We start from the raw sequence: 27,201 nt of genomic DNA, 5'->3' as shown, positions 1-27,201 counted from the left end.
GCGATATGTAGAGAGCGCAGCTTTCAACTGGTTTATTTCATAGAAGGCAGCTACGTTTATGCCAGTGAAGTGTCACAAAGATCAAAATATGCAGACACGTGCGTGATTCATGTGCTAGTGAAGGAGAGCACCGAACCATCAAGAGAAGCTCGTCGCCTCGCACAGTACAAGAAGTTGACTGCCCGGTCTACAGAGTTCCAGTGCCGTCATACAGTCGCCAATTTGTTCTCTAGAGATAAAAGTCTGCGAAAAACTGCAGGCACAGTCGCCGTTCTGGAAGACGCGTCAATGCAAGAGGACGTCAGAAGAACTCTGCAAAAATGCCCGAAGTTGAGCTATGAACCGAATACCAGCAGACCACAACTTCTAGAACTTGTGAGGAACGTGACTACCGGTGCTTCCGAAGTGAACAAGGTGAGGGTGATTGGCGATGGCGTCGACTGCCTCGTACGGACTGCGGATGTGGGCCCAAGGGGGAAGCCTCCCATTACGAAGACAGCGAAGGTGATTCAGCGGTGCAGCGCTACAGTACTCTAGCTGACAAGGAAGGGGGATTCGTAGTGATGCCTGAATCACTTTTCAAAGAAAAGCACAAGCAGCGTTGGGCAACAATTTTAAGGCACTAAAATTTCTACCGAAGAAATATATCGACTGCGGTGCAGATGCTACAGGAGCTCTCTTTCGAGAGGGTGAAAAAATGACGTAGGAAAATCAAAAAAAGGACTTTCTGGAAGTATTCTTTCCGGGCAAAACCCATAAACCAGAATGCCCGCTAATGACAACGGTTTCGGAATGAGGCACCTGGAAGGCTATAGTCAGCAAGTATCTACAGCTACAACTTAAGCGCCTGTCCCTCGAAGATCCTTTTCTGGTGAAAAGTTCTACAGGAGCCATTAAAGCTTTTCAACACCTCGACTCGGCCACTTCAGCGTTTTCAATAGATGTCGAAGATCTGTATTACTCTGTTCTGTGTGGAAATCTTCTCGAAGCTGCTCGGGAGAAGATTGCTACACTGACAAGATAAGCTTTCAGAATTCCTCCGGAATCAGTACCAACAACCTCATTACCTTGCTCGAATACTACCTGAATTCAACAGCAATATCCTTCACTGGAAAATTTTATGTGCGGAAAAAGGGCATCTGCATAAGTTCCGCAGTTGAACCTGCGCTATGTGACATATACATTTCTGCCGTGGACAAGCGGATCAAGAAAAACCTGACAGGCACGGCAGTACTAAAAATTCTGAGGTATCTGGACGAATACCGGGTCATACTAGATGCTGTGTCGGAATGCAACATTGAAGGCTTGTTGCCCGAGATTGCAAAGTTGTTCACCACTGAATCTAATGGCCTGAAATTTACCTGCGAATTCCCTCAGGGCAACTGTATCCAGTTCACCCGCTCTATATTTGATATGTTAAGGTACAGTACGACATGGTGTGGTCCAGTGTGGTGTGCTGTGGTGGGGCTATTTCAGGAATCGCATAATATGGCATGAAGGATTGCACGGCCTATAACTGCACACGAGCATTGAGAGACAGCGCATAGTGGAGGGCTAAGGATTAATTTGCCGAACCTGCTGTTTTATAACGTAATCTGACGTCGAACAGCAGACGGGCGTTTTTGTGTTTCGCCTCTAATGAAACGCGATCGTCGGGGCCCGTGATTCGATCCTACAGCCTTGGGATCAGCAGCCGATCGAGTGCCATAACCCCGGAGCAGACGCAGCGGTACGTGCGGACGTACAGCGTGAGGCTAGAAGTAGTTTGTAAACAACGATAAATTTGCAACTGAAAATTCAGAAAAATGCGACAAGTAGCCCCGTAAAGTGGCGCTAAAAAGCGGCTTACAAACTGTCACTAAACGTGGCATACGCTAACTGTAAACACGCCTCCCAGGTATGACACCGTTGCACTCACCGTCAAAGGTTCGAGGCGGAACATCTGTGTATGTGTGTGCGGCCTCGGCCAAAAAAGTTTTCAGGCGGCATGTTTTGCACTTGAACCGCGAACTGAAGCACTTATAGCACCCACTACGATAGAAAATTTTGTGAAGACACCAACGCAGTCCCTCTCATTATTATTGGCTTCTTCGACTTCAACTTTACCGTAAACGCTCCATGTACAGCTCTTACCTTAATCGCATGGCCCGAAGACTTTTGGAAAGGGCCTGCTTAAATACGTGCACAAGGTGTTATGCACAGCCGACAGCGACAAAATTAAAAAAAAGCAGTCATAAATTCGAATCATATCCCAGGTAGAACACGGGGTCTTCAAAACATACATTTCGGAGAGAAACGGGTAAAAGAGATTTTCGACGGAAATAAACGCTTTCGACAAGTCTTCTAGAGTCAGGATTCAATCTGTCCTAACGACATGCTTAAAAGAGGACTTTAGAACACGAACCCCATGTGCGCCCTCTCTAAGACATCATGTAGGTAACAAAAGTTTTGGCGGGAAGGGCGTCTAATTTTGGAAGGATTTTTGTCCTTGTGGTGAACACGGGGCAGAGGACTGGTTCTAAGTTAACTCTATTAATTTAGGGTTCTCAGTCATCCTTAGACGGCAGAATTTTTTGCAGGAAAGCATGCAGTTCTGGCGGTCTTTTCAAACCTGTGGTGCAAGGGGCAGAAGACAGGTTATACTACGGCCCTCTTTCGGACATACAATAGACGAAATAAGTTTTTGCAGAAAGGCACCTAATTATGAGCGGCTGTGGCGACCCAGCCATCTTTGTGGCGTACCCGATGTACAGCTGAAACGACACGCGCACTCTTTGGAATTCGTGCATCAAGCCTGACTCATGATGTGCAGATTCCTCACCGTGATGCTGACTGTGCGGGCGCCCGTATTCGCACGTGATCCTTACCCCAACTTTGCCGTGTTTCAGCAGCGAGTCCCTCATCGCTTCTCTGGCTTTTCTGCTGCAGGGCCGCTATTGATTGCGCCTTCGAGCACTCGCCCTGCTCTTCTCGCCACCACTACGCGGTGGTACTCTGCGGACCTCCCGTCATCGCCGGGCACTTGTCCTGCGGCGATCTTCGCACGAACCCTCGCGGCATGGCGGACATCGCGCGCTCTTCCCTTCGCGCAACTGCTGCGCTGTGGTATCCAACGGACCTCCTGTCACTGTTCGACCTTCCAGCGACCATCGCTGTGTAGTTGTTTCTCGGCGATCTTCTGCTGCTCGCTCGGCGTTTCCACCATGCTGCGTCAGTCTGCGCGCCTCTTTGTGTATACAGTTTTCCATAGCTGCTATCCGACCTCACGGAACTGCGGCAGCCATTTTGTGCTCCTCGTAGTGGCTCTGGTAGTGGGTCGTACTTCCCGAATTGGCCGCAGCAACTCTATAATGCTTCCGAGCTCTCGTCTCGCTGCAGCAGACGAGGTGGCCAGCTAACCGCGCCAGTCATCAGCTGGAGGCCCCTCTACTCTTTCGGCTGCCGTATGGACTTATCTGGCACCACACATCTCGCCACCGTTGTGATCAGCCATTAATCCTTTCGCAGCTCAACAAAAATTAACGGAGCTACACCGCCATCTAATTATTTTTTCATTTCGAACGGTTAGACTGCAGTCATGTTCAGTAGAAATCCGACCAGCGACTGCCTGGCGTTAAGTGGAAGTGCGGCTTATAACTTGTTGAAAACGTACTCGTAAGGAACTTCAGAAGAATCTACTGGTCGAATTGAATCGAAGGACAAAACCAGACGTACTAACCCTGGTTTGCTTTTAGACAAGCTCTTGTATAAAATTTTAAACGCCACAGCACTAAATTCTCTTCGTTAAAGGTGCTTTACTTTCTCTCCCTCTCTTAACTGCCATCTTTGGCCAGTTCTCACATGCCAGCGATAGATTGGCCCTCTGTATCTGAGCCGAGTTATCTGGACTTATGCGGCGCATAGCAATTTCAAATGCAGCCCGAAAATAAGAAGCTTCTTTCGGCTACTCTGTTGCACATACCGACTTAGTTGTTAGCGATTAGCGTGCGAAGTGTTCTCTGTACCACCACTGCTGCAGAAGTCCCCCCCCCCCCCCCCCACCGGGTATTGCATATCATTACAGAGTTCAACGAGCAAAATATAATTTTTCGCTCTCACTACGTCAGACTTTTCTTGGTTGTGCACAGGACGACTTTCTTACAGCTACTAAGGCGAACCTTTCTGGCGAACCAGCTGGCAATAAAACGACAGAACCGTGTTGAAGATGGACCAACTGTTTTGTCGTTATGTCGCAACGACAGATTTTTCTTTTCTTTTTTAGTACTTTTCTGTTGTACTCTACTTTTTATGTAGTACTTTTCGGAAGCAATGACAGAAAATTATGTTGCTACTATGAAACTTTCCTTGTTAGTACAAGTTCATGGGCAAAAACAGCGAAAATCTGTTGTGACGACAAAACATTTTCCGTTGTGTTTTTCGATTGGGTAGGGCCTATCGTTGTGGTGATCCTTGCGCGGGCCTTCAGCGTGTGTACGTGATAAGCACTGTCGTGGCATCCTTGTCTCGGTGTAGTTATCTCGGCGTTCTCAATCAGAAATCAAGTGCTCTTGTATTGGCGCTATACCGAACCGCATGTGCCGCAGGCTCTGCCCTCAGTGTTCACCCTGACAGGCGGTATAACGGACCAAGGATGGCATTCTTTCTGGGCTTGCCGGACTGGCTTCTTCTCACTGTGACCGCCCTGGTGCTTCTTTATCTGTGAGTACTAGTCCTTTTTCTAGTGGAGCATGAAAGACAAAAAATAATTGCCGACACGCTGGCGGTATACGCTAGGTGCGACGGCTGGAGAACTGTTTTGTCACCGATTTCCCATAGAAACCCTTGTGTTCTGTCGAGGCCGTCATCTTATTGTTCATTTTAAAAACTTGCGAAAGCACTGCTACGGGGGACACCAAGAGAAAGAAAACGAAGGACTCTTGGTGTCCCCCGTAGCAGCGCTTTCGAAAGTTTTTAAAATGATGTACCAACTCGCTCAATTGTCCGTCTTACTGTTCATCTGCGACTTATGCTTCTCCATCTACCTCTTTTTCAAAGAAAAGTTGGACAACATGGATAACCTGTCCACCCACCTGCGCGTTTACGTATGCAGTGCGCATTATACGTGGCAATGTAATAGTACGGGCTCAGAAGTGTTGTGGTGAAGATTTGGCCTTCAAGCGCTGAGATGCATTCATACAAAGAAAACATCATTTTTTTACAGGAAAAACGCATGATCTCAATGGACAAGGACAAAATTGAGAGCTCGTGTTTGACGCACGCCCTTTCTGGTTGTCGAAGAATGCTTGTAGATCTTTCGGTGCGACAGTCTTAGAAGAAAAAAAGAAAGAGATGAAAGAAATTAAAATAAACTGTCTAATGATGTAATGCAAGAAATGCATAATTATTCCTCTCTTTTCGTGAATGCCTGCTCTATAAAGGCTTCAGAGACGAAAGTAGCCCTATTATCATTCAGTAACAAACAAAACGCGAAATAATCCTGCAAACCCTCCCTTCTGGCGTTGAGTTCCGTTATACGCTATATTCCGTTAAATTTGAAGGACGCTATATTGATAGGTGGTAAAAATCTCACCTCAGTGACGTTAATAACCAACCCAAAGTTAGTGTTTTCAGCTTGAGAATTGACGAGTTGAGTTTTGCAATAAAACAGGGAGATACAGTGGCGAAATTTGTCATTTGACACACACTTTTAAAGAGCAGTTGGTCTTTTGGCATTCGTTGTCGAAACAGAGCCTTTTCAAGTGCAATATTAGGGGGCGTGTGTACAGAATCGGGCGGATCGGCTATTCAGCGGAAGCGATTTCTGTGACTTTCTTAGGCCCTTGGGGTACCACATTTGCGCTTTCGCAGCTGCAAGAACCAGATCCATTCACGTCTGGTGCTTGCAGCAGATAATCAAGCTTTTCCAACACAATTTCTCCACAATTCGAAAAGCGTCCTTGACTTGAAGCCTAACAGGTTCATCATCATCATCAGTCTAATTACGCCCAATGTAGGACTAAGACCTCTCCAACATCCCTCCAATTAATCCTGTCGTATGCCAGACACGTGTCAAGAAGAGACAAAATGATTGATTGGAGCCGAGGGTATAATTAATAGGCCAACCTGCCCACCGCTGCCCCTCGCTGCGTCCTCGGGGCAGACAAAAGAGGACTTATGAAACTGCGTACAGGAACGAAGACATCCAAAGGGAAATTGAAACAAAATGAAGCAGTGAAGGCAAAGGAGAAAAAACACCTGATCAGCCTAATGATAAGCGTACGCCGAGAGTATCGCGCGTTCGACCCCAAGCGCGCAGTTCTCTGTCAGCTGCGTGTGTGAGCACCACCGACCGTGTGACGCTGTGCAAAAGTGTTGCAGTGCACGCAATCAGGTGATCGTGTAGGCAGGGGGCGGGGGGAGGGGGGGGGGAGAGAAAGGGCGGAATGGCCCTGGTTGACCCACCAGTGTCGCGAGGGGGACTGTCCTCGCGGTATTGCGAAATCGTCGTTGTTGAGCCACAGCGTTTTCTCCGGCCCCGAAAGTGATAGGAATTAGGTCAGGACAGGCACGAGTTTTGTGATACTGCGGCCATTTTATCCCCGGACTCTTCTCACCCGCCTACCTAGCTTTCTGCCGCAATTTGTGACACTTGTCCTCTCTTGGAATCCAGTCTGTTACTCTAAGGGACCATTGTTTCCCCAAGGGACCATCGTAAGGGGCCTTCGCATTACTTGCCCTTGCAACGCCATTTATTCTTTAGTTCTACTAGGATATCGTTAACTTGTCTTTGTTCCGTGACCTATTCTACACTGTCCTCAATTTCAGTTCAACACTTTTTGTTAGCCTTTACGTTTCTCCGCCGTATGCTAGTACCGGTAATGTAGACATTTTACATACTTTGTTCTTGAGGGATAGCACTAAATTAGTATTTCCTACCTGAGAGCGCCTGCCACCTTATTGTTGTTGTATGTTGTTGTATTGTTGTTGTATTATTGTTACATTCTCCAGCTCTGGGGTACCTACCAGCCCTATTTAGATGTATTACCTTACCACTTCCAATGCTTTACTTCCTATTGTAAACCATTTTTCCAAGCTGAGGCTGGCGAACAACACTTTTGATTGCGCCTTATTAATTTTTGGCGCACCATTCTACTTTGCCTGAGTAGGTCGTAGGGCTTGGATCATGGTTCGTAATTCGCCCCTTGAGTTACTTAGTAAGACAATCTCACCAGGGAATCAAAGGTATTCTCGCATTAACTCCTATCCCCAACTCTTCCCAATCCAGTTCGCTGAATATCTCCAGGTACTCTGTGAAAGAACACAGCGCCAGTAAACGGGACAGAGGAAGAATAGGCACGTCCGAGAGCTGACTGGCAACCAAATAAATGCGCTTATTGCGGGATCACATAAATGCATGTGAAGACGGCTTGCGCAAAAGAAGAAAAAAGAGGAAGAAAAGAGGACCACAAGTTAGTGGAACCTATAGGAGTAAGCGAAATATTGACGTAGTTCCCTACGTTCACCAGCTATCTCACAAGCTGAAACGCGTGCTCGCAGGGTTGGAGTACATGTTATGTTTTCTACCCCATAGAAGCTAGAGCATTTGTGCAGAAAGGTGAACTTTTCATGGTCTCGTACAGTGGTGTGCGCAAGAGGAATGACACGTATTTTGTGGCCTCGCATACTGGCGATGCAAACGGGGTGATGCATAAATGATCGCCTCACAGAAATGCTTCATCCGTGGATGTCGCTGCCCTTCAAAACAACCTGGTGCTCCATTGTAAAACCTGAAAGGGGCGTTTTCCTCTTTTTGAACCGTGCGCCATCCTCACGCATTACTTAAATTCACGAACGAGAAATCTTCGAAGCCTCCCCAGGGTGCATCCTGTTTCAGCAAACCTTCGGTGTCCCGGTACCGCCACGAAGTGAATAAATAAATAATTGGTTTTTGGTGGAAAGGAAATGGCGCAGTATCTGTCTCATATATCGTTGGACACCTGAACCGCGCCGTAAGGGAAGGGATAAAGGAGGGAGTGAAAGAAGAGAGGAACAAATAGGTCCGTAGTGGAGGGCTCCGGAATAATTTCGACCACCTGGGGATCTTTAACGTGCACTGACATCTCACAGCACACGGGCGCCTTAGCGTTTTTCCTCCATAAAAACGCAGCCGCCACGAAGTGCAGTATCGCAATTCTTGTATGACGAGACTTTGCGCTTTTGCTTCTGGGGATGTTGCCCACTTTTTTTTTTCCTGATGCTGCGCCAGCCTTCTTCCCATGTAATTATGCGCTCGCGCAATCACTATCGTACATTCAGTTACCAGTCAGCGCTCGTGTATGTCTGTTATTCCTCTGTCCGGTTTGTTTGCTCTGTTCTTTTTCTATGTTCGGCCACCAACTCGTCCAGCAACGCACTTTATTACCTCCTCTAAATAGGCTGTGAATAGTACTGGATATGTCATCTCTCGTTGCCTGACACTCTTCCTGAATGGGGTTTTGTCACTTTACCTATGGAGGCCATGGTGGTTGCGCTGCTCCTACAGATACCTTCCAGCGCTTTTACATATGCCTGTTCTACAGCCTGGTACCGCAATGCTTGCATGACTGCTGATTTTTCGGAGAATCGAATGGCTTCAAGTAATCAATCAAAGCTACGCACAGGGCTTGTTTATATTCTGCCTATTTCTCTATCACCTGGTTGATGGTGTGAATATGGTCTCCTACACGCGTTAGCCAACACTTATCTTGGTCTAAAGCACGCAAAAATGAAGAGTTGCGATAGGTGGTGCCAAGCTGCAGTGGCAGCAGTAAGTCGTCAGCAGCTGTTTCTGGGGTCGAGTGACAGTGACTACGGCAGCCGACCGCATCTGAGCAGTGGGTGAACACCGCATAATTAAGGCAATTCATGTTTCACAACTCCTTGTTCACCTGTCGAATGAAGCTACCACTCTCCGTCGAGGCAGCATAAACAGAAGGGGAGAACCTCGCGGTCTCTATAAGCGGGAGCATTTCGTGATGAAGTCCGGAAGGAAATTGTGTTACACTCGGCTCGGGCTCACAGAAAGAGAAAGAGCAGGAAACACGAGCAAAAAAGTGCAGCCGAAAAATATCCACAGTACGAAGGAAGAAGACTGCGCTATAGTTGCTGAGGACTTTTCTCGACTCAGAGGAGATGCGTTCACAACCGCGTCACCAAAGAGTAGGTAAAAGAAAATAGGCTGGCTGCAATGACTTAGTGCTCGTGCCATTTAGCTGCGGAGCACGGCGTCAAGAGATCGAATTATAACTGAGTGGACCTTCCAATGCAGTCGAAAAGCAAGAACGCACGCGTACTGTGAGATGTCAGTGCACGTTACAGAAATTTCGGGAACAGCAACTCATCCCAGACCCTCCACAACTGTTTCTTTCTCTCTTCGTTCTGTGAATCCCTCCTTCACGCTTTCCCTCACTGTGCAGTTCAGGTGTCCGCACCAAGAGAGGCAGTTACTGCACCATTTCTTTCCTCATAAAACATTTCAATCTGAGTTTACATCAAGAAACCACGCATGTGCGGGTCCACCCTTTGGGCACGTGCTAGCGCTGTGCCTTTCAAGAGACAATAACCTTTTGCATTGTTTACACGGCCGCTGCTGCGCGATAACGCTGCCGCGTTCGACTCAAGATGGAAACAATTGCAGGTAGTTAGAAGAGGCGCCGTCCCACTTTTGGTCGACTCAACAGGTGGTGATAATTGTGATGGTGGCAGTTGCTTACACCGAAGAGTGCAAACTTTTTGGCCTGTTGCTAACAGGTGCACAAGGCTCTCGCTGCCAACCGTAGAACGAGCGATATGCTGACGCGCAGCTCAATTGGTGCAAAGAGGAGAGGGACACGCCTGACCTATTGATAAACGCCAGAACCGGAGGAAAACGTATTTGTCAGGAAACCTTTCTTACTACTCCCGCTGTGATGACCTTTCGCAGTCCTTCCGAAGTTTGCAAATCTTTCATTTCTTACCTTATCTTCGTGATTGCAGCCACTCGTGCGTGTAAATTGTGTATCATGGCGAATAAAGTTAGTTGAGAGTAAACGCATGTCCTGCGTTGATCGCTTCTTCAGTCTGTTTTTTTCGCGCTGTTTATTACAGTAAAACATATCCTTCCAGCGACAGCTGTTGTTGGATACACGTTACCGAGCAGTAGCGCGACCGTGCTGAGGCGCAGTGATGGCCGTAATAGCGACACTCATTAACGGCATGAGCCCTGCTTTCGAGCAGGCCAAGAAAATTCACGTATTTTCGGTAGTGATGCCGACAGAAGCTTTTTTTGTTCACCATACGCAAAGAAGGTTTCTGCGAAATTTGCTGGAGTATCACAGATCTTCAAGTTCACTGAGGAATCTGAGCAGGGCACAACCGCTGCAGAAAGGTGCTTCATAAAAAACCTTACGTTGAAGGAACCATCTGTTACATCTCTAACAAATATGAAGGCATTGGAAATAGTGCGGAATAACTTCCTTCGGGACTCGCGGCCTTCCAAAAAGATACTCTTACACGGAAACCGGAGTGGCAGCTGAATGTCTATCATTAGAAGTGAACAGGTGATTCAGCTCCTCATAGACAGTACGTATTCATCTTCAGCATATACCCTAAACCAAGAATAACTTTCATGCCCGCTTAAACATGAGCCACAGCAGCTCTGTCTTTGGCCAAGCTGTATAACGCCTCTATCTTCCTGTTGTCAACCAACCGCCGAACTTATTGCTTTCGTCTTTTCCTGCCTGGACATGCTCCCTGGAAACCTCAGATGAAGCATTTTATAGCCGATATTAATGCAAAGAACCACATGCCACAGCGTGCGATGTTCCCACTTGCTCTGATCTACATAACCACAACGCACTTAGATACCAAATGCAAATCTTCCCATGCAGCTCATCTTCAAAGGATAGTTCCTGTTGTGGTTTCTAAGCGCACTCTACAGTACAAATGCTCTCTATCGCCTTGAGTGGGAACGTTCTCAACAACGAAAATACTGCATACACCAAAGAAGCAGTCGTCTATATCCTGTGCCGAACTTTCCAATGTTTGCATGATAATACTGTCATACTATAGAGACTCCCTAAAGAACGGATAGCTGCATCACCACACCGGAGTCGCAGGCCGTTGTGTACAATTCCAATAGACGCCAGAACCCCGGCGGCATTTTGGTGAACTAAAAGGCAGACAAACGGCCTTGGAAATGCCTTTACAGAAGAAGTAGCAGGAAAGGTTTCCTTACAAAATCTGAAACGTCACAAAGGGCAGAAATATACGCTGACAAACAAAGGCACCGGGCATTGAGCGTAGCCTCCCATCATTTTGGATATATTCTTCTCATTGACGCGCACACAAAATCTGAAGTTACACATAGATTCCTGGCGCTTGATAGCCTTAGATGCTTATATGCCACTAGAACTCAACACAACAAAGAATCCCTCGTCATCTGGAATCTCTCTGCTATCGACTCCGTCTTAATTGCGTGGTCACAAGCGGCTGTTGGTACCGTGTAGGGCAAGCGAGCAGTTCCCACTGTGAATTTAGATCGGTTAAAAAAGTGCAGCACATTTTGTTAAATTGTTGAACTTATACAAAAAAGCGGTCATGTCGCGAGCCGAAAATGTAGAATCTACACAAATGCCACTGACAATGAATTGTGTCAAGTCTCGTCACCCTGCCTTTCAACGCAGCGTCATGCACTGAACTATTTGTTTGCCTATCTGCAGGACATAAGACTCCTTGACAAACTGTAAAACCTTTTTTCTATTTCACCTTGACAAATATTCACCCCCCGTTGTTTAACTACATGTATATTATATTGCACAATATATAATAAATTACTATATATACTCAGGCGAACGTTTTTAATGTGCTAGTTGGTGCTTCACTCTCTTGGGTTACAACTTAGCGCAAGATAAGAACTTTCACCGCTGAGAGACACGAGACGACGCGTTGGTTAGTGCACCTTCCTGTAACTGCCTTTCGATTCCAAAAACTCTCCCCAGCCCAGTGAGCACGTGAGCGCTTTCTACAAGCTAGCCAAAATGTCAGTTTTTTTACAGAAGAACCTATCTTTCCCGCTTTTGAGGACGTAACCAGAGGACCAGCGAAAAAGTCTAGCCGGCAGGCAGACTCATTGTGCGCGCAACGTGAAATACGGGCCTCAACGCCAGAAATCGCTTAAACCTATATTCCCCGTTGGTCTAAGGACATAGCGATGGTCAGTTAAGACCCACACACGCCAGCAATGGGCTTGACCTTGAGATGAACATTCAGCGCTATCCCCGTAAATTCATTAGAACACACCCAGCGCAGTGACTTATACCCGTGCTACATGAGCGCTATAATGGCAGTAAATGCTTAAGCTCATAAGTTTGTTAATACCATAATTTTCGGACTTCTGCTACACGTCCACCGTCCACACTTAACGTCATTACATGATAGTCACGAAGACGATAATGCTTCCAAGGCAGTCAAAAATTTCACCCGGATAATTAGCACAATATCCCAGGAATGCTGGCAAATGTAATATAAAAGTTATTTTGCAGAAAACACCGCTGTTCTTGCTTGAGAAGTTGAAAAAGTAGCCATAAACTCGCGTGTCAGCCTACAAGCAGAGAGTGTCTGCTATAAGTTATAGCAAAAATGGCGCCCGTCGCGTTGAAAATGCAGTAGACATGCCTAATCTGACTGAAAGTTATGAATTAACCACTGGTTTATTCTCTAGTTAATTAACTACTGGTTAGGAAGTTGTTATTAACAAAGTTGCATGCTCTTCTGAGGGCGGAATGGGGACGAGTGTACGGATTACTCAGGCGGATGAGTTGTGACGAAGTGTCGCGAATGGCAGTAAGGTTAATGCCATTAAATTTATTTTCGTGGCACCAGGCGACTGTCATTAAAATTTAAAGAAGTAAGCACTGAAATGCATTAAATTCGCCCGTGTAGCACGGGTATTATAGCATAAATCTTTATTACGCTTGCCCTCGATAGGAGAAACTTATTTGACACTTCACGAGAACTCCCGAAAGTTGACACTTTTATATCGTTGGCTAGATAAAAGGAACCCTCTGCGGTTAGTGCTGAATGGAGGACAGAGTGATTTGTATTCGAAGTGAATGCACTTAAAGGGAAGCTGAAACGGTTTTCAAATTGCATAAAACGCTGTGGTTGGGAAGAAGGAACTTTGAAAATCATGTGTGTAAATTTTTTCTCGATTCTGTTCGCAAAATGAGGCGCAATCACGTGTTAAAAACCCGCCTCCGAACACGCCCTCTTCGCTTCCGGAAGCGCCGAATGGGGGGACGGAACTGGCGGAAGTGACGCCATTCACGGGTAGTCTGCGGTCGTCCTGCTTTGCTTGCTGCATTTCGGCCCGCACTTTGGTGAACGACGGATCCATAGTTTGCAAAACGATGTTCTCAAGCCAGCCGAACCAACGCGCTACGCAGCAACACAGTCGGTGCTGGCCGGAGATCCCCGTGAATGACGTCACGACGATCCCGGCCATTCGCGGCGTTCGCTCGGCGCCCTGAGACGCTGCTGCCCATTTTCTTCCAAAAAACAGCTTTTTGCGTTTATTTCCGCCCCTTTCTAATGCGATATTCTTTTTCAGCGGAGTAAAAACTATAAAATGCCGCATGGAACTCAATTTTTTCGAAAAGTACTTCAGCTTCCCTTTAACAAGGTGCCACCACCTACGGAGCCATAGAGCGTTCCGGGCTTTGGTTCTATATACCAAGCGTTGTTGACGCCTAGTCAGGCATACTACTGCCTTTTCGTCAATCTCCTTGACAACTGAGTTGTTGCCAAAATTAACTCAACTTCAACCTCGGAAATTGAAAATGGGCTGCAATTTTTAAGCCTGAGATGCGCCTATCGCCCATTCTCGGCAATCTGAGATGAATATCACCCCAAATCGAGGAGAAATTAACGGTCACACCTACGGTAAAGCTGGGACCGGAGGCAGATATGTATTCACAGAAGAAAAAAATTAGCTGTCTAACCCACGCCTAGATTACCTCACTGCGGAAGTGCATGCGTACTGTTCAATGTATTCGTCTCGTGCTTACTTACACAAGGAACAAAGGAGGAAGGTTGTGACTAGTGAAACATTTATGCACTGGTTTCGTTACGTAATTTGCAAGCACCCATCTGTGACATTAGCGTGTAAACATACGCTTCAAATTATCGCGTTACCGGCATTTCGGCACAAGAAATTCGTTTTCAATTTCACTTTTGCATTGTGTCACACGCTCTACATGAGGCCGATCTATCGGATTGAAGGAAGGAGGGCGTTCGCGTTGGCACGATCATATTTATACACGTTTTGTGCATGCGAGCAGCCACCCAGACATAAATATAATAGGGCACTTGACTACTTACGTGCTGCGAATGCGAAAGCATGTGAGTAATTATATATACTAGCTAGTACGAGTTGCAGCTGCGCAGTTGGAGATTGTCATTACATCGTACTGTGTACGGTCGGACCCTGGTCGAACTGACAAAAATTTGCGGACAAAGAGAAGTGAAAATGTAGCCCGTTAAACGCATTCCTGCAATAAAAAAATTCGCCAGAGTCACTTAGGACTGCATGTGTGGGAAAGCGAACGCATGCCATGGATGCAAGATGTAGACGTTCGGTGGCGGTTTCCGAACCGAGTTTATTTCAAGCGATTCTATCTTTTCCTAAGTACGTGTCTACCCACACCCACAGACGTGCGCATAACACCACCCGGAATGCTACACGATGAAAGGTTGGACACGAAGTCTGTGAAGGCATACAACTGAAGGTGTTCACCTGTATGTTTACGGTTTATGGGGTTTTAACGGTAGTCGGTTCGCATCCCTGTCACCAGCTAGCCTTCAGCTTGACTAGCACATGCATTCTATGTGCAACGAGAAATGTTACGACACCACCCGGAACGCTGTACGACAACGCCATAATTTTGGTGCAAATGTCCGGACAACTGGCGCCGCACGGAGGTCGGCCAGTGGCGAGTATGTATTGTCTAAAAATGGTGGTACTCCGCTTGCTTGTGCGTCAAACGGCCGCTTGATGACGTCACCCTATTTTTCTTGCCATCGCTAGAATTTTCTGTATCTTTTGCGCGTGCACACACACACACACACACACACACACACACACACACACACACACACACACACACACACACACACACACACACACACACACACACACACACACACACACCACACACACACACACACACACACACACACACACACACACACACACACACACACACACACACACACACACACACACACACACACACACACACACACACACACACACACACACACACACACACACGCACGCACGCACGCACGCACGCACGCACGCACGCACGCACGCACGCACGCACGCACACACACACACACACACACACACACACACACACACACACACACACACACACACACACACACACACACACACACACACACACACACACACGCGCGCGCGCGCACGCACGCCGCCCGCTTTTCTCGTAATGGGACTAGTAATGCTTTCGCATTAAAAAAGAGACATTTCGTGCGCTCAGTACCAATGGTGGCGTGAAGCGAACAAGTTATTGGACGCCTCAGAACACTCAACCGTGGCCGCAACAGAACGTGTGACCGGTATTTGCACCATATACCGCGCCACTGACGAGAGACTGCGCAAAGATGACAGATAACGCTACTTCAAGGGCGCTGGTAGCTGCTCTGTGAGAGATAAAGAGGTTGAGATATATTAAGCTTTATTGCAGTAAACAAGCTCTTTTCGGTAGTAGAGTCCAGCGTCTGCCGCTATCGCGGAGGTACAAACGGCGACGCCCACCTCCTGACACAAAGCCTCAGATGATCTCTTGCGTTCACTGTGCTGTGCCATTTGTCAGTTGCCTTTTCTGTGGACTCCTCACAGCCGCTATTTATTTTTTCCCCCTTTGCTCACGGCCTCAGCACAGCAGCAAAGGTGTCCTTTCGCGAGACAGAGGAACGTGCTGCGCTCTCCAGATATTTTCCAGTCATAACCTCTGCTTATTGACACAAACGGGAACGACGTAGATCGTTATCACCATTGTTGTTATCTGTCACCCTTCGCCCCAGGTACGTTCGTTGGGCGCGTCCACATGCTACAAAGGGACGGTGCTGCAGCCGGTTGATAAGGCTGGGGGTGGGGGGGGGGGGGTGCTTCGAGAGCCAACACGTGCCAGCAATATCGCTACGTTGGTGGGTGCCCAAGCAGAAGACCGCTCGACTTATCGGCCAGTAATGTTGACGGGGCAGCACGCGAGGGTGAGAAGGCGGTCAGACAGGGTATTTGGCTGCCTTTGGACGCCTTTGAGAGTTTTAAATATTAAAACTGAGCGAAGAAAGAAAGGACATGCAGCCAAGGTGAAAACACGGGAAGAAGAAAGCGCTAACCGCATGAGGATATAATTCGCGGCGACACGCCACGCGATGGTTGGACGTAATTAATGTGAGGGCCGCTAAACCGCTACCGCTCATCGCATCGTTCAGGTTCTGGGAGTGCAGAAAATTATTCCCATTGCCTGGAAGTGGCTCGCGAGACTAGTCAGTAGATGAGGTTATGTGAATTTCAAACTCATTGCGGGCGAGGTTCGTTTCTCTTCTGCGGTTCAGAGTTAAAGCTTTCGGCTTTAAGTTCGTCATCACCACGCAAAAAGAGAGGTGAGCAAATCCTCTTCGGAGCTGTGAAACGAAAGGGTGTCGTACGGTACGCCTTTCACTCATTACAAATCTCTTCACCTCAGAAATGTAGTTGTAGTTTATGATTTACGGGTGTTTAACGTCCCAAAACGACTCAGGCTACGAGGGACACCGTAGTGAAGGGCTCCGGAAATTTGACCACCTGGGGTTCTTTAACGTGCACTGATATCGCACAGTACACGGGCCTCCGGAATTTCGCTTCCATCGAAGCCGAGCATCATGCATAGCCACTCTGCCACCTCGGCGGCTTAGAAATGTAGTTAGGCATCGCTGTACAGTGCTCCTCGGGTCCATATATGTTACTAAAATGCGCTGTTGTACAAAAAAGTAATTTAATCATCATTTTATTCTTCTCCAGGCTGTTTAAAGTCGGCAAAAAATTGGAGGGGACACTTAGGCTCCGCCTTGAAGGTATGACGCGACAGCGCAATGGGTTCATTCTCATATATGCAGAAGGTAATTCTCTTCTTTACATTAATAGATTGCTGGGAGTACCTCACACGCCTCCTAGTACAGTGGTGCAGCGGTTAAGCGACGCGCCACTGTCCTGCGATGGCAGATGCTCCCAGCGGGGGGCCTTGTGCGACGCAGGATGCTCTTCCCGAGCGACCCATCATTAAATTAACTGCCATGATGGGCAGTTTGCTCACTATCCGATCGGAAGGTTGTGATGACGCCCCAAGGTCACGTGACTTAGATGGCCCATCAGCTTCCTGGGTTGCTTCCTGGGAACCACGTGCCAGAGCAATGCCGGTGCAGAGGACACCCTTGCGCAAGTACAAGGGTGTCCTCTTCCCTCCCTCATGCGTCGGTTGTGCTCAGAGATGTGGCTGACCATGCGAGCGATCTGGTGATAGTTGATTTGAGCTTTTGAATTGTATGCGAAGTCCACGTACTGATCTGGCTGCATGATACAGAGCCCTAGCACGCGAGCTCTGTCCGATTCCGTGATCTTCTGACCATTAATATAGAGGTTAATGGGGTTGGTGGATTATGGCTGCATACGTCAATTACTCGGGATTTCTCGGGCGGACTTCTTGGCAGACGGTGCACCTTAAGCAGAAGTCGTGGTCGTCTGCTGGATCGTGTGTGCCGTAGGCGTGGCACAGTTCGACCTTGGGTGTAGGGAAAACGTCCGAGCTGTGGTCCATACGATGGCAGATGTAGCGCACTTTTTTGTGATTACTTTGAAGTCGTTGCGTGGCAGCAGCGGGGGCGTTGCTTCTTATATTGGGGTTTATTCCCGCTCTCCGTCTTGAGAATCGGAATGAAAGGGCGTGGGAAGATAGTAGTGCCCGCTGCGCTGACTTTTTCCCCTCTTGCAAGACGTTGCTTGTTCGCTGAAGTTTAGAGTACGATTGGAGTAGGGTCGTTCTTTCGGCGTCTCCTGCGGAAGTGCCCTCCGGGCTGGGCGTCGGGCGGACTGCCAGTGCTAGACACTTGGCAGTCCATTGCAGCGGCGTCAGAAGGCGGCCCGGGAAGCGCGTACGCGGAGCGCATTCCGTTGGAGCCGTCTCAGGTGACAGCGTTGGGTTCCGTATAGAATGTCAACGTCTAGGCTCGCCTCGCTTATACGAGCGCACTGCTGCGCTTAGGCTTAGCGTGACGACATTGCTTCGGGATGTTTCACGTGTCAATGTCCGCAAATGCAAAAGTATCGGGCACTCACGGGCGGCTTCGAAAGCTTTCGCAGGTTCCACAGGGTGTTAGGTAGGTCAAAATTTCAGGTCCCAGAGAAGTTGGTCTCGGGAAAAATGGCGACAATTCTCGGAGCCCATGCGAAGCGCGTCCGCTTCACTCGGCCCTCTTCGTTTGCTCAAGAATGATGCGGTTTCGGGCTGCGACCGCGATGGCTGGACCGCAGGGGCATACATTGCGTCGCGCTGAAACTACACTAAGTTACGATGTGTTGCCCACTAGAAATGTCAGCGATTTAAAAAAGGACTGATAATTTCACGAATCCAGTTGGTGTGCGGAAAGTAGATCATATTTTTTTCTGAGATTTGTTTTCATGACTGCTGCAGGTATGCTTCCAGGAGTCGGAACTGTTGGAAAAGTCAAGGCATTCCAGCGGAGCCTTTTGCCTTGATATTTGGTCCTACTTTAAAGATCCTCTTCAAGGTAAATAAGCTTTGGTATATATACTGCAATGTGCCTGACGCCCGTCACATAAGTGATGGAATTCATGTGAGCTGGCCTAAAAGAGAAAATACTGTATTGTGTACATATTTAGCTGAAATGAATCTTCTTTTTGGTTTTTTAGTCTGATGAGATATTCCAGAAAAAAATAACCAAATACTTTATAACCCATAATTTGAAGCAATCCGTCAAGCTATTGTCAAAAATTTCTCAGTTTCTCGCTATGGCGTGTTTATTCATAGTTTCTTTTTGCGTGCTGACACGTTCGTAAGGTATAATGATATTTTAGCTGGCTTTTTTTTCATTAGCAACACGGACACTGAAACCTGAACTAATATTCCATGGATCGCAGTAAAATTTATGATAACATATATGTGTTCAGGTTCCAGCAGCAACCGTTCCCTTGATTGTGCAACATGTTTTTATTGTACGAACTGGATAGTATGAGATATTTAACGGATTTAGGCGCACGCAGTGGTTCACGTTAGGAAGGTTGATGTCACGCATTAGCGCCACACTTTTTTATATCTCGTTCTACGCACAATTAATTACGCTGCCAACGGCTTCCACTACCCTGATTGAATGCATTACGAATCTTGACTGTTCGTCGAGCCCCCTTGGCCCATTTCTCCCTTTCATATTGCGATTTCGTGGGATGCCCCGAGCGCAAAATTTATGAGAATAGAATTATTGAAAACGCTAAGCGAAGGCTCCCCTGCAGCTCAGTGGATTGCTTCAATATATTTAGCCGTACCCAGATTTCAGTGATGTATCATATTGCTGCCTTGCTCACTAACCAAGATTTCAGTGCTTTCCTGTGTGTTTTGTTGTTGCTTAGTCTGGTCTGTTCTCAATGATTTATAGTACATGTAAGTCCGCTAATTGGTATAGTTGTACTTGGCGCTGCAAGTTTCAAATTTCCATTCCAGCCTTTTCATGAAATTGATGCGGAAAGGTACAAGAAGTACGGGAGGCTGTTTGGGTGAGTCGATCGTTTGTACAACACGAGTAATGCACAGATTGCCAGATGACGATTATAAAGAATGAAAATTTCCGCAGGATTTTCGTGCCAACAAAAGCTGATACATTGTATGAAGGTACAGCGAATGGTCCTTTGCGTCCATCAATATTTGAAGATGTCGCATCGTCAGACCATAGACATAATCCCGAGGATGGCAGCACCATGAAGGTGGAAGTGTCATAACTTAATGAAAGCAAGAGTGTGATACAGCGTCAGCGCTTTTAGTGCTTTTAGGTGGTTTGAAAATCAAGTTACCCGCTTAGTACGTTCGCGGCTGTACGAACACAGTGTTTACTTTTTCTTGACACACCGTCTTTTCTACACTTTCAGTGCCTTTGAGACTGGAAGGGCGATTCTCTTTGTCAGCGACCCGGAAATAGTGAAGCAAGTTTTGGTCAAGGATTTCCCCTACCTCCCTAACCGAAGAGTACGTATGTGGGAGTGGCGTAAAACTCCATCACAGTCACTTGAATTATTTCTCTGTCACAGCTCTCAACGCGGGAGTGAGCATTTTTCGGTCTCCCGCTGTATTTTCATTCGGATTAAGCGCTACGCCACTTACTCTTCTTTTCACTTCGCAGACGTTCACGTTTTTCGACCCCCTGCTGGACAACATGATGAGCGTCGCTGCAGTTGACAAGTGGCGCAAGATTCGCCCCGCAGCAAGCCCCGCCTTTTCCTCGGGAAAGCTAAGAAAGGTGACCATGGCAGCACTTCTGTCCTCCGACTCACGTATACATCGTGACCGCATACATATTGATATACTTACTCTGGGCCGAAGGCGGCAGCCAGGCTCCCATGTTGCGCCTTTTCCAGCTCTTAGCTCTACATGGTGGTAGCCGTTATAATTAACCCCTCTTCTTTGCCTACCCAGTAGTAGGAATGGTAGGCAAGCAAGAGGCGTTATCATGCGTTTGGTCATGCTATGCGGACCAAATCCACGGCGTACTAATCTAGCGACAAGATTACCTTAGGACCGCCCGATGTTAAATGCCACCATCATGGTGCTATCACGGTGAAGCTGAAACTTACCGACAACGTGCCGGAGGCGTTCTTTAGATTAATGTGCTCAGAAGTAAAAAAAAAATCTTTAAAGTTTATTTCTTTTTTTAACTCAATGGGTTTTAGTTTATATCTCATTTATTCTAAACATTGTGCTGAAAAGCAAACTGTGCTGGCTAAAATACCCGCGGGCATCTATGACGATACCATACTGGGGACGCCATGAGAAAAATTTATTTCGGCAGTCCAAATACTGTCTATAGACTTTTATTCATGTAATCTATAGACTGTTACTATTACTTTTTATAGACAATCGATGGATTGATGGCCTGATTCATTTATAGGCTTTTTTCATTAGAGGAAATACTGCACTGGGCCTAATTATCGATAACCTTGTCCACAGTCTATAGACAAACGTCTACCGAAGGTCCAACGGACTATACTTTATGGCCGCACAAGTAAACTTATTTACAGAGATTTCATAAACAGTAGTTTACTGCTGGTCTTACTGGTCGTATAGACTCAGGTCTATAGAATGTATATAGACTTCCTAAAATATATGACCGTAAAATTTTAGTAGACTTTTGTCTATCGACGAACTATAGAACTGGGTGTATTAAAAATTTAGCAGACTGTCTTCTATAATTGCTGAAAAATCAATGCAAAGCTGTCGCAGTGACATGACCAATAAATATATACCCACAAAAATTTATTTTAAGTCGTTTACTTGAAATTTATGCAGAGAAGACTTGTGCAATTGATGTACAAGATGATATGCACGTACTTTACGCAATTAAAAATTCAAGACATTTGGGTTTTTTAAAAGCATTCTTTCTTAGCATTCGGGACCGCAAACAATTCTGGGAAGCCAATGGTCATCAATTTTAGTCAGTATTTATGACCAATTCTAAACGACTCTAATATAGCTATGTAACAAAAGACGAATTATGCTACAATGTTCAGTGTGACATTTTTTTATACGCTCGGTGAAAAAAGCGTACCGCAGAGCATGCGCCGGAAAAAGTGGCACCCCATCCTAGCAGAGGCACGAGCCGGTCGCTGCACTCTGCGAAGCCGTTCAGTACAATACTGAAGCATTAAATTGTAACACAAATAAGGCAGCTTTTGAGATACTGCATCGAAGGAACGAAGCAGAGGCGTGCATGACTGCAGTCCCGTGATACTGCCAAAAAACACCTTTGTTAAAACACAGAGACCTGTTGCGTGCGCCGAGCGCCAGCGTCCACAAGCAAGGAGTGACGCATACACGTAACAGTATACTTCTGAAAAGAGCGCTTTACCGTCAGAGCAGGCGATAGCGCTTAGACAAAGAATAAAGGGAAACCACCTCAAGGCTCGTGTGCATAGGCGCCGATAATACAAGTAGAACCGGCGCCAAACAACCCAGTTCCATTTAGGCCGACATTATCGGGCTCGGGATTTTTCAGGGCGCGCCTCTACCTTGTAGCACGCGAAAGCCAGAGAAAAGCTCGTAAGTGGTGCCTTTCCACCACGGGTACTTCACCGACTAGCTTTGATGCGCGTAAACAACACGGAACGGCACAGACGCACTAGGAATATTGCACGAGGGCTCAGTGGTATCCGCTATTAACAGCGCCCTAACAAATGAGGATAAAAATGTCACTGAGAAGAAAATTATTTACACATTCACTACTTAAAAATGTTGTGCAGGAGACCAGGGAACCAAAACATCATTGTGTAGACCTACGTTGAATGGCCGATTAAGTTCGATTTCGTAGCAGGCGTAATACACGATAAACACACTCTGAGCGCTGCTTACGTATGCGCCTTGCAGAAGTGCGCCCAAGGTTGCCTGCTCCACCAATGGTATTCCGCGGTCTTGTCGTAAAACATGAAATCGAAACTTTTGTGAGGGCCGTATCTTTACAATATTCATACATATTCCAGAACATTCTCTCAGCCTAGTTGGTGTATTATATTGCCGTATTGTTGATGCGAAATGACAGGGACATCCCGCCTCCATCGTTTCTGTTGTCCCTGTCATTCTGCGCTAACAGCACAGCCCGGTAAAGCACATTGCTCTCTGCAGCGCGTGCATACAAGAACGGTGAATATTGTCTTCATATTCATAAGCAGAGCATTGACGTTTTCAAAAACAGATTTTATTTCCCAAAAACTAGACATAAACATCAATGGGTTTCTGTGCACACCATGTATACCACACGGGCACGTGTGCAGTGGTATAAGTCCTTTATTTCCTCAGTGTTTGCTATTAGAAATCTATCATAGGCCGCCTCAGTTGTTCAACGCCTCCAACGATTCAGCTAAGGAAGGAGGAACGAGAAAATCCTGATCATGTGATTGAAGCGTCACAGCAGGTTTACACGTGAATACAAACGACGAAGGAGTAAAAATCCCTTCCCTTACGGCGCGGTTCAGGTGTCCAACGATATATGAGACAGATACTGCGCCATTTCCTTTCCCCAAAAAACAATTATTATTATTAAGTAAAAATTAGGTGCCAACCGTGCACAAAAAAAAATAGACTTTTCCGGATTATTTTAGCGGCGTTTGGAAGAGGTGGAAACGCTCCTGAATTACCACAGTCTGCCTGCACTCTTTTCAGCAGAGACAGAAAGTTGAATTACTGATAAAAACTTCCCGAGTTGAACTCGTTAGAAATAAAGATCGTATGATAAAGAATTAATTTATTCTGATGTTATCAGACTATTTTTAAAATGGTGTAAGTTAGTTTGCTATTTACCTTATTTATAAAATTTATGTATCCCCCCCCCCCCCCCCCCCCCCCCTGCACACCATGCTCCGACCATGGGGCCTGTGTAAGGCAACATGGATAAATAAATAGAAAAGGTAAAAAATAAACTACATCCAAATGGCCTTGCATCAATAGGCTATGAATAACAAATTTTAGGCTCCTAAATGGCTTCCTTCCATACAGAGTTCTAGACAAAAGAATGCTGAATACGATCATATAGGCATTTTTATGCTGTCTATAGATTGTCTATAGAAAAATGTACACTAGGACTCTTATAGACTCGGACTGACGACAGTGTATGGGCAGTCTACGGACGAAAGTCAGTTGGAATCTCAGCCGACCTAGTGGCTCAGTGGTTACGGTGCTGGGCTGCTGAACTGAAGGAGCGGGTTCGATACCAGCCGCCGCGGTCGCAAATCAGTGGAGGAGAAATCCTTGGGGCCCGCGTACTGTGCGATGTCAGTGCACGTCAAAGAACCCCAGGTAGTACAAATTATCTCGAGCCCTCCACTGCGGCGTCCCACATAGCCTGAGTCGCCTTGGGACGTTAAACTTCCATAAACCCATAAACCATAAACCTGTTTGTTGTCTGGAGACTTACAGACTTCGATTCATAGATTGTGTACAGAGGAAACGAAAAATCCACAGATTGGCAATAGAGACTAGAAAACGCGCGGCTGTAGACAGTCTCAGTAAGGCATGTTGCTGGGCAAGTTGGTTAAGCATCTTTGAAACTTGGAAAGAATCCACATTGGCGCAAGTAAAACCACACACACAAAGGAAAGACAAGGCGCCTGTCCGTTGTCTCCTTGTCTTTCCTTTGTGTGTGTGGTTTTACTTGCGCCAAGCTGGATTCTTTCCAAGTGTCAAATATAGACAGTCTATAGAACAGTTTAACAAGGAGCAAGAAGAGTGAGACATCCCTCCTGAGCCCGACTTTCCTTATTATAGTCATGACAATGAGACGAACATCAACCCAATATAGGAGGACGCTTAAGCTTCGCCTTTAAGATTGGAACGCGACAGACAGGGTGTTTCAGCACTGCCAGGGAGTCCACGGAACGCCATCGCCCGTTCGGTGCGACGCCTAGTCCGATAGACAAATCGCTCTACTACGTACGGCGAAACGGACGCGCGGAGCGGCAAACCACGTAGAAGCGCTGCCAGGCGCCTTGCCGACATCGTTCTCGACAAACCCAATGCCACGAACGGGCAGCAAGCCGCAAGCTTCGTGGTGAACGCGCTTTGGATGTGCGCTGCGTTGTTCGCCGCTCACCGCGTGATTCCTGCGTGCCCGCGCGGCCCCACTGCGCCCGAACGAGACGAGCGGGAGGCACTGCCGTCGCGCGCTGTCTGCTGGGGCAGTGGCATACATTGCGAGGAGGAGGAGGAGGAGGAGGAGGAGGAGGAGGAGGAGGAGGAGGAGGAGGAGGAGGAGGAGGAGGAGGAATTTTTCGCTCACGGCCGACGCCGACGGACGACACCGGCTTTTCTGCGGCCCTTAACACCGGCTTTTCTGCGACATGGGGTCCTTAACGCTGTCGCGTTAAAATTGGGAGTGGACAACAAATCGCATGCAGCTGCCTCCAGGTGCGCCCCGTAACGTTGACACATCACATTCTTTGGCGTCTAGTCGGCTCGAAAGACCGTGCAGTGTGAGGAGTAGTTTCTAACCAGCGAAAAGGGTACGGATTAGTGGCGGTAAGCCACCTAAATGTAGCGAACTTCATCGCTGCTTTATCCAACAAATAAAAGCGATAATACACTCTGTTAATGCGTATCTATCGCTCTTCTTCTCGAGCAGGCAATAGGATATTGACATAAGAATCAAGGCTAGAATAAAACCTAATTATGCCAAAAGCTTTCAAAAAATAACAATCGACTGAAAAAAAAATGTCGCAGTTGCAGGAACTTGAATGAAAGTATATATGGTGTTCAGAACACCTCACAAATGTAAGAATCCATAGCTTGAATTTGCTTGAATCTGAGGTTTTCCAATCCTGTCTTTTCCCGTTGCAGCAAAGGAGAGTCACATGAACGACTGATGCATATCTTACATGTTCGACGTAGTTTGTTTTTACTGATTTGCTCAATGAACCAGCCAGGTGCCACGCTTTGGAATTAGTGTTAGGAGATGTTTCAAAAGGGCAGTCATGAAATAATGCGAATTTCTTTGCGAGTAACGCTCCACAAAATGAGTAGACAATAGGCGCATTACATTCATAAAACGCATGCGTTCGTCGTGCTTGTGGTATGCCACGTAGTGTCCCTGTCAATGACTTCTCTGTTGGTAAACTATGTCGGTTTGTTTTCTGGCAAACTCGACCAACTTGCTGGATATTGAGACGTTAGAAGTTTTGTGTGCTTTAAATAGTAGTCTCCCTATTATTAGCGTTATAGCATTGTTTCCGGATGCTTACTAATAAAAAGGAAAGTCTGGATTAAAAAAATAGCGGGATATAAGTTTCTGAATAGAATGAGCCGTACGAACGCTGGTGTTCTTGTTAGCGGACAAGGAAGCAAATGCGAAGTATAACTGATTCATATGTGTCAAACGTTCCCCCATCTTGGCGCGCACCTTAGCGAAACGCTTTCAGCTATCAGCAATGCCCCGTGTGTGTATTCCTGATCAGATCTAACTAGGGGCCTGTAATTGCAAACAAACAGTTTGCGTGTCGCAAGATAACCAGAGTTCTAAAGTTTGCAAAGCCTGCTTTTGCCCTGCTCTTTACTATTTTACGTGACCAGTTACCCTATGCGTCTGTATAATCTCGGACGTTGAGAGCTGATAAAAGGCTCACAAACTCTGAGCGTGCATTGATGTTCGTTGTAACGACCGCAGATGAATTCACTCATTGAAGATTGTGCCATGGTGTCAGCACAGCACCTGAAAAAGGCAGCAGAAAACGAAGAGGACATTGACATTAAGCAGTGAGTATTTATACGGTGGGCGTAGAAGTTCGAAATTTTAAAATTTAATTGTAAGCTTTTATACTGAGGGGTCGTCCCTCTTCAGGGGGGTTCGGGAACCAGGGTATCACCCGACGAGTAACACGTCATAAGCAGCAGACAACTTCGTTTATTACGGTGTAATAAAGCGGCACTAAAATATAAAAGAGATGCACTTGCATCGGCCCTGAGCAAGGTGCAGCTGAGCTCCTCAAAGTTACAGTGGTCCGCTAGCCGCGGTACACGAGACATTGCTGACGATGCAGCTACATGTACACGCGCGCTACAACGATCAAAGACTACTTGGCTGCTGTGCCAAGAAAAGAGCAGAATTCTGTAACGCACAGAAAAGAACAAGAAGCTATACGCTGAAACAAACTACGGGACGATACTCGAAGCTCAACGCTAGCAAATAACGGGGCTGCTGGTGCCGGGTACCACTGTCACGCTGCCGGTAGACTGCCGTGCTGGATTCGTAAAGAATTCCGCTCCCGTAGAGCACGAAGCATGAACGCCGTTAACGTCTCGCCGGCAGCTGGTCCGCGCCGCCGGAACTACAAAGTGCGCTGCCCGCGCTAGTCTGTCTACCCATGCGCCGCTA

General features: G+C 46.9%; 2 protein-coding genes across 4 annotated transcripts in view; one reads left to right on the top strand and one right to left on the bottom strand.

Moving 5' to 3' along the window:
* Positions 1-27,201, bottom strand: part of LOC144136261 (acetylcholinesterase-like) — a 196,481-nt gene that overhangs the window by 65,022 nt on the left and 104,258 nt on the right. The window lies entirely within an intron of this gene.
* The window catches only part of LOC144136265 (cytochrome P450 3A8-like), a 36,452-nt gene continuing 13,792 nt past the window's right edge, over positions 4,542-27,201 (top strand). Inside the window, exons 1-6 of the mRNA XM_077668471.1 lie at positions 4,542-4,698; positions 18,756-18,852; positions 19,800-19,852; positions 20,222-20,318; positions 20,473-20,589; positions 26,494-26,582. Coding sequence (XP_077524597.1) covers positions 4,631-4,698; positions 18,756-18,852; positions 19,800-19,852; positions 20,222-20,318; positions 20,473-20,589; positions 26,494-26,582 — 521 coding nt within the window. The 5' untranslated portion in view covers positions 4,542-4,630. The remainder of the gene's footprint in view (positions 4,699-18,755; positions 18,853-19,799; positions 19,853-20,221; positions 20,319-20,472; positions 20,590-26,493; positions 26,583-27,201) is intronic.

Source organism: Amblyomma americanum, chromosome 6, assembly GCF_052857255.1.
Source record: "Amblyomma americanum isolate KBUSLIRL-KWMA chromosome 6, ASM5285725v1, whole genome shotgun sequence".
NCBI classification, from domain to species: Eukaryota; Metazoa; Arthropoda; class Arachnida; order Ixodida; family Ixodidae; genus Amblyomma; species Amblyomma americanum.
Note: the sequence above shows the minus strand (reverse complement) of the source record. Positions and strands in the feature narration are given on the sequence as shown.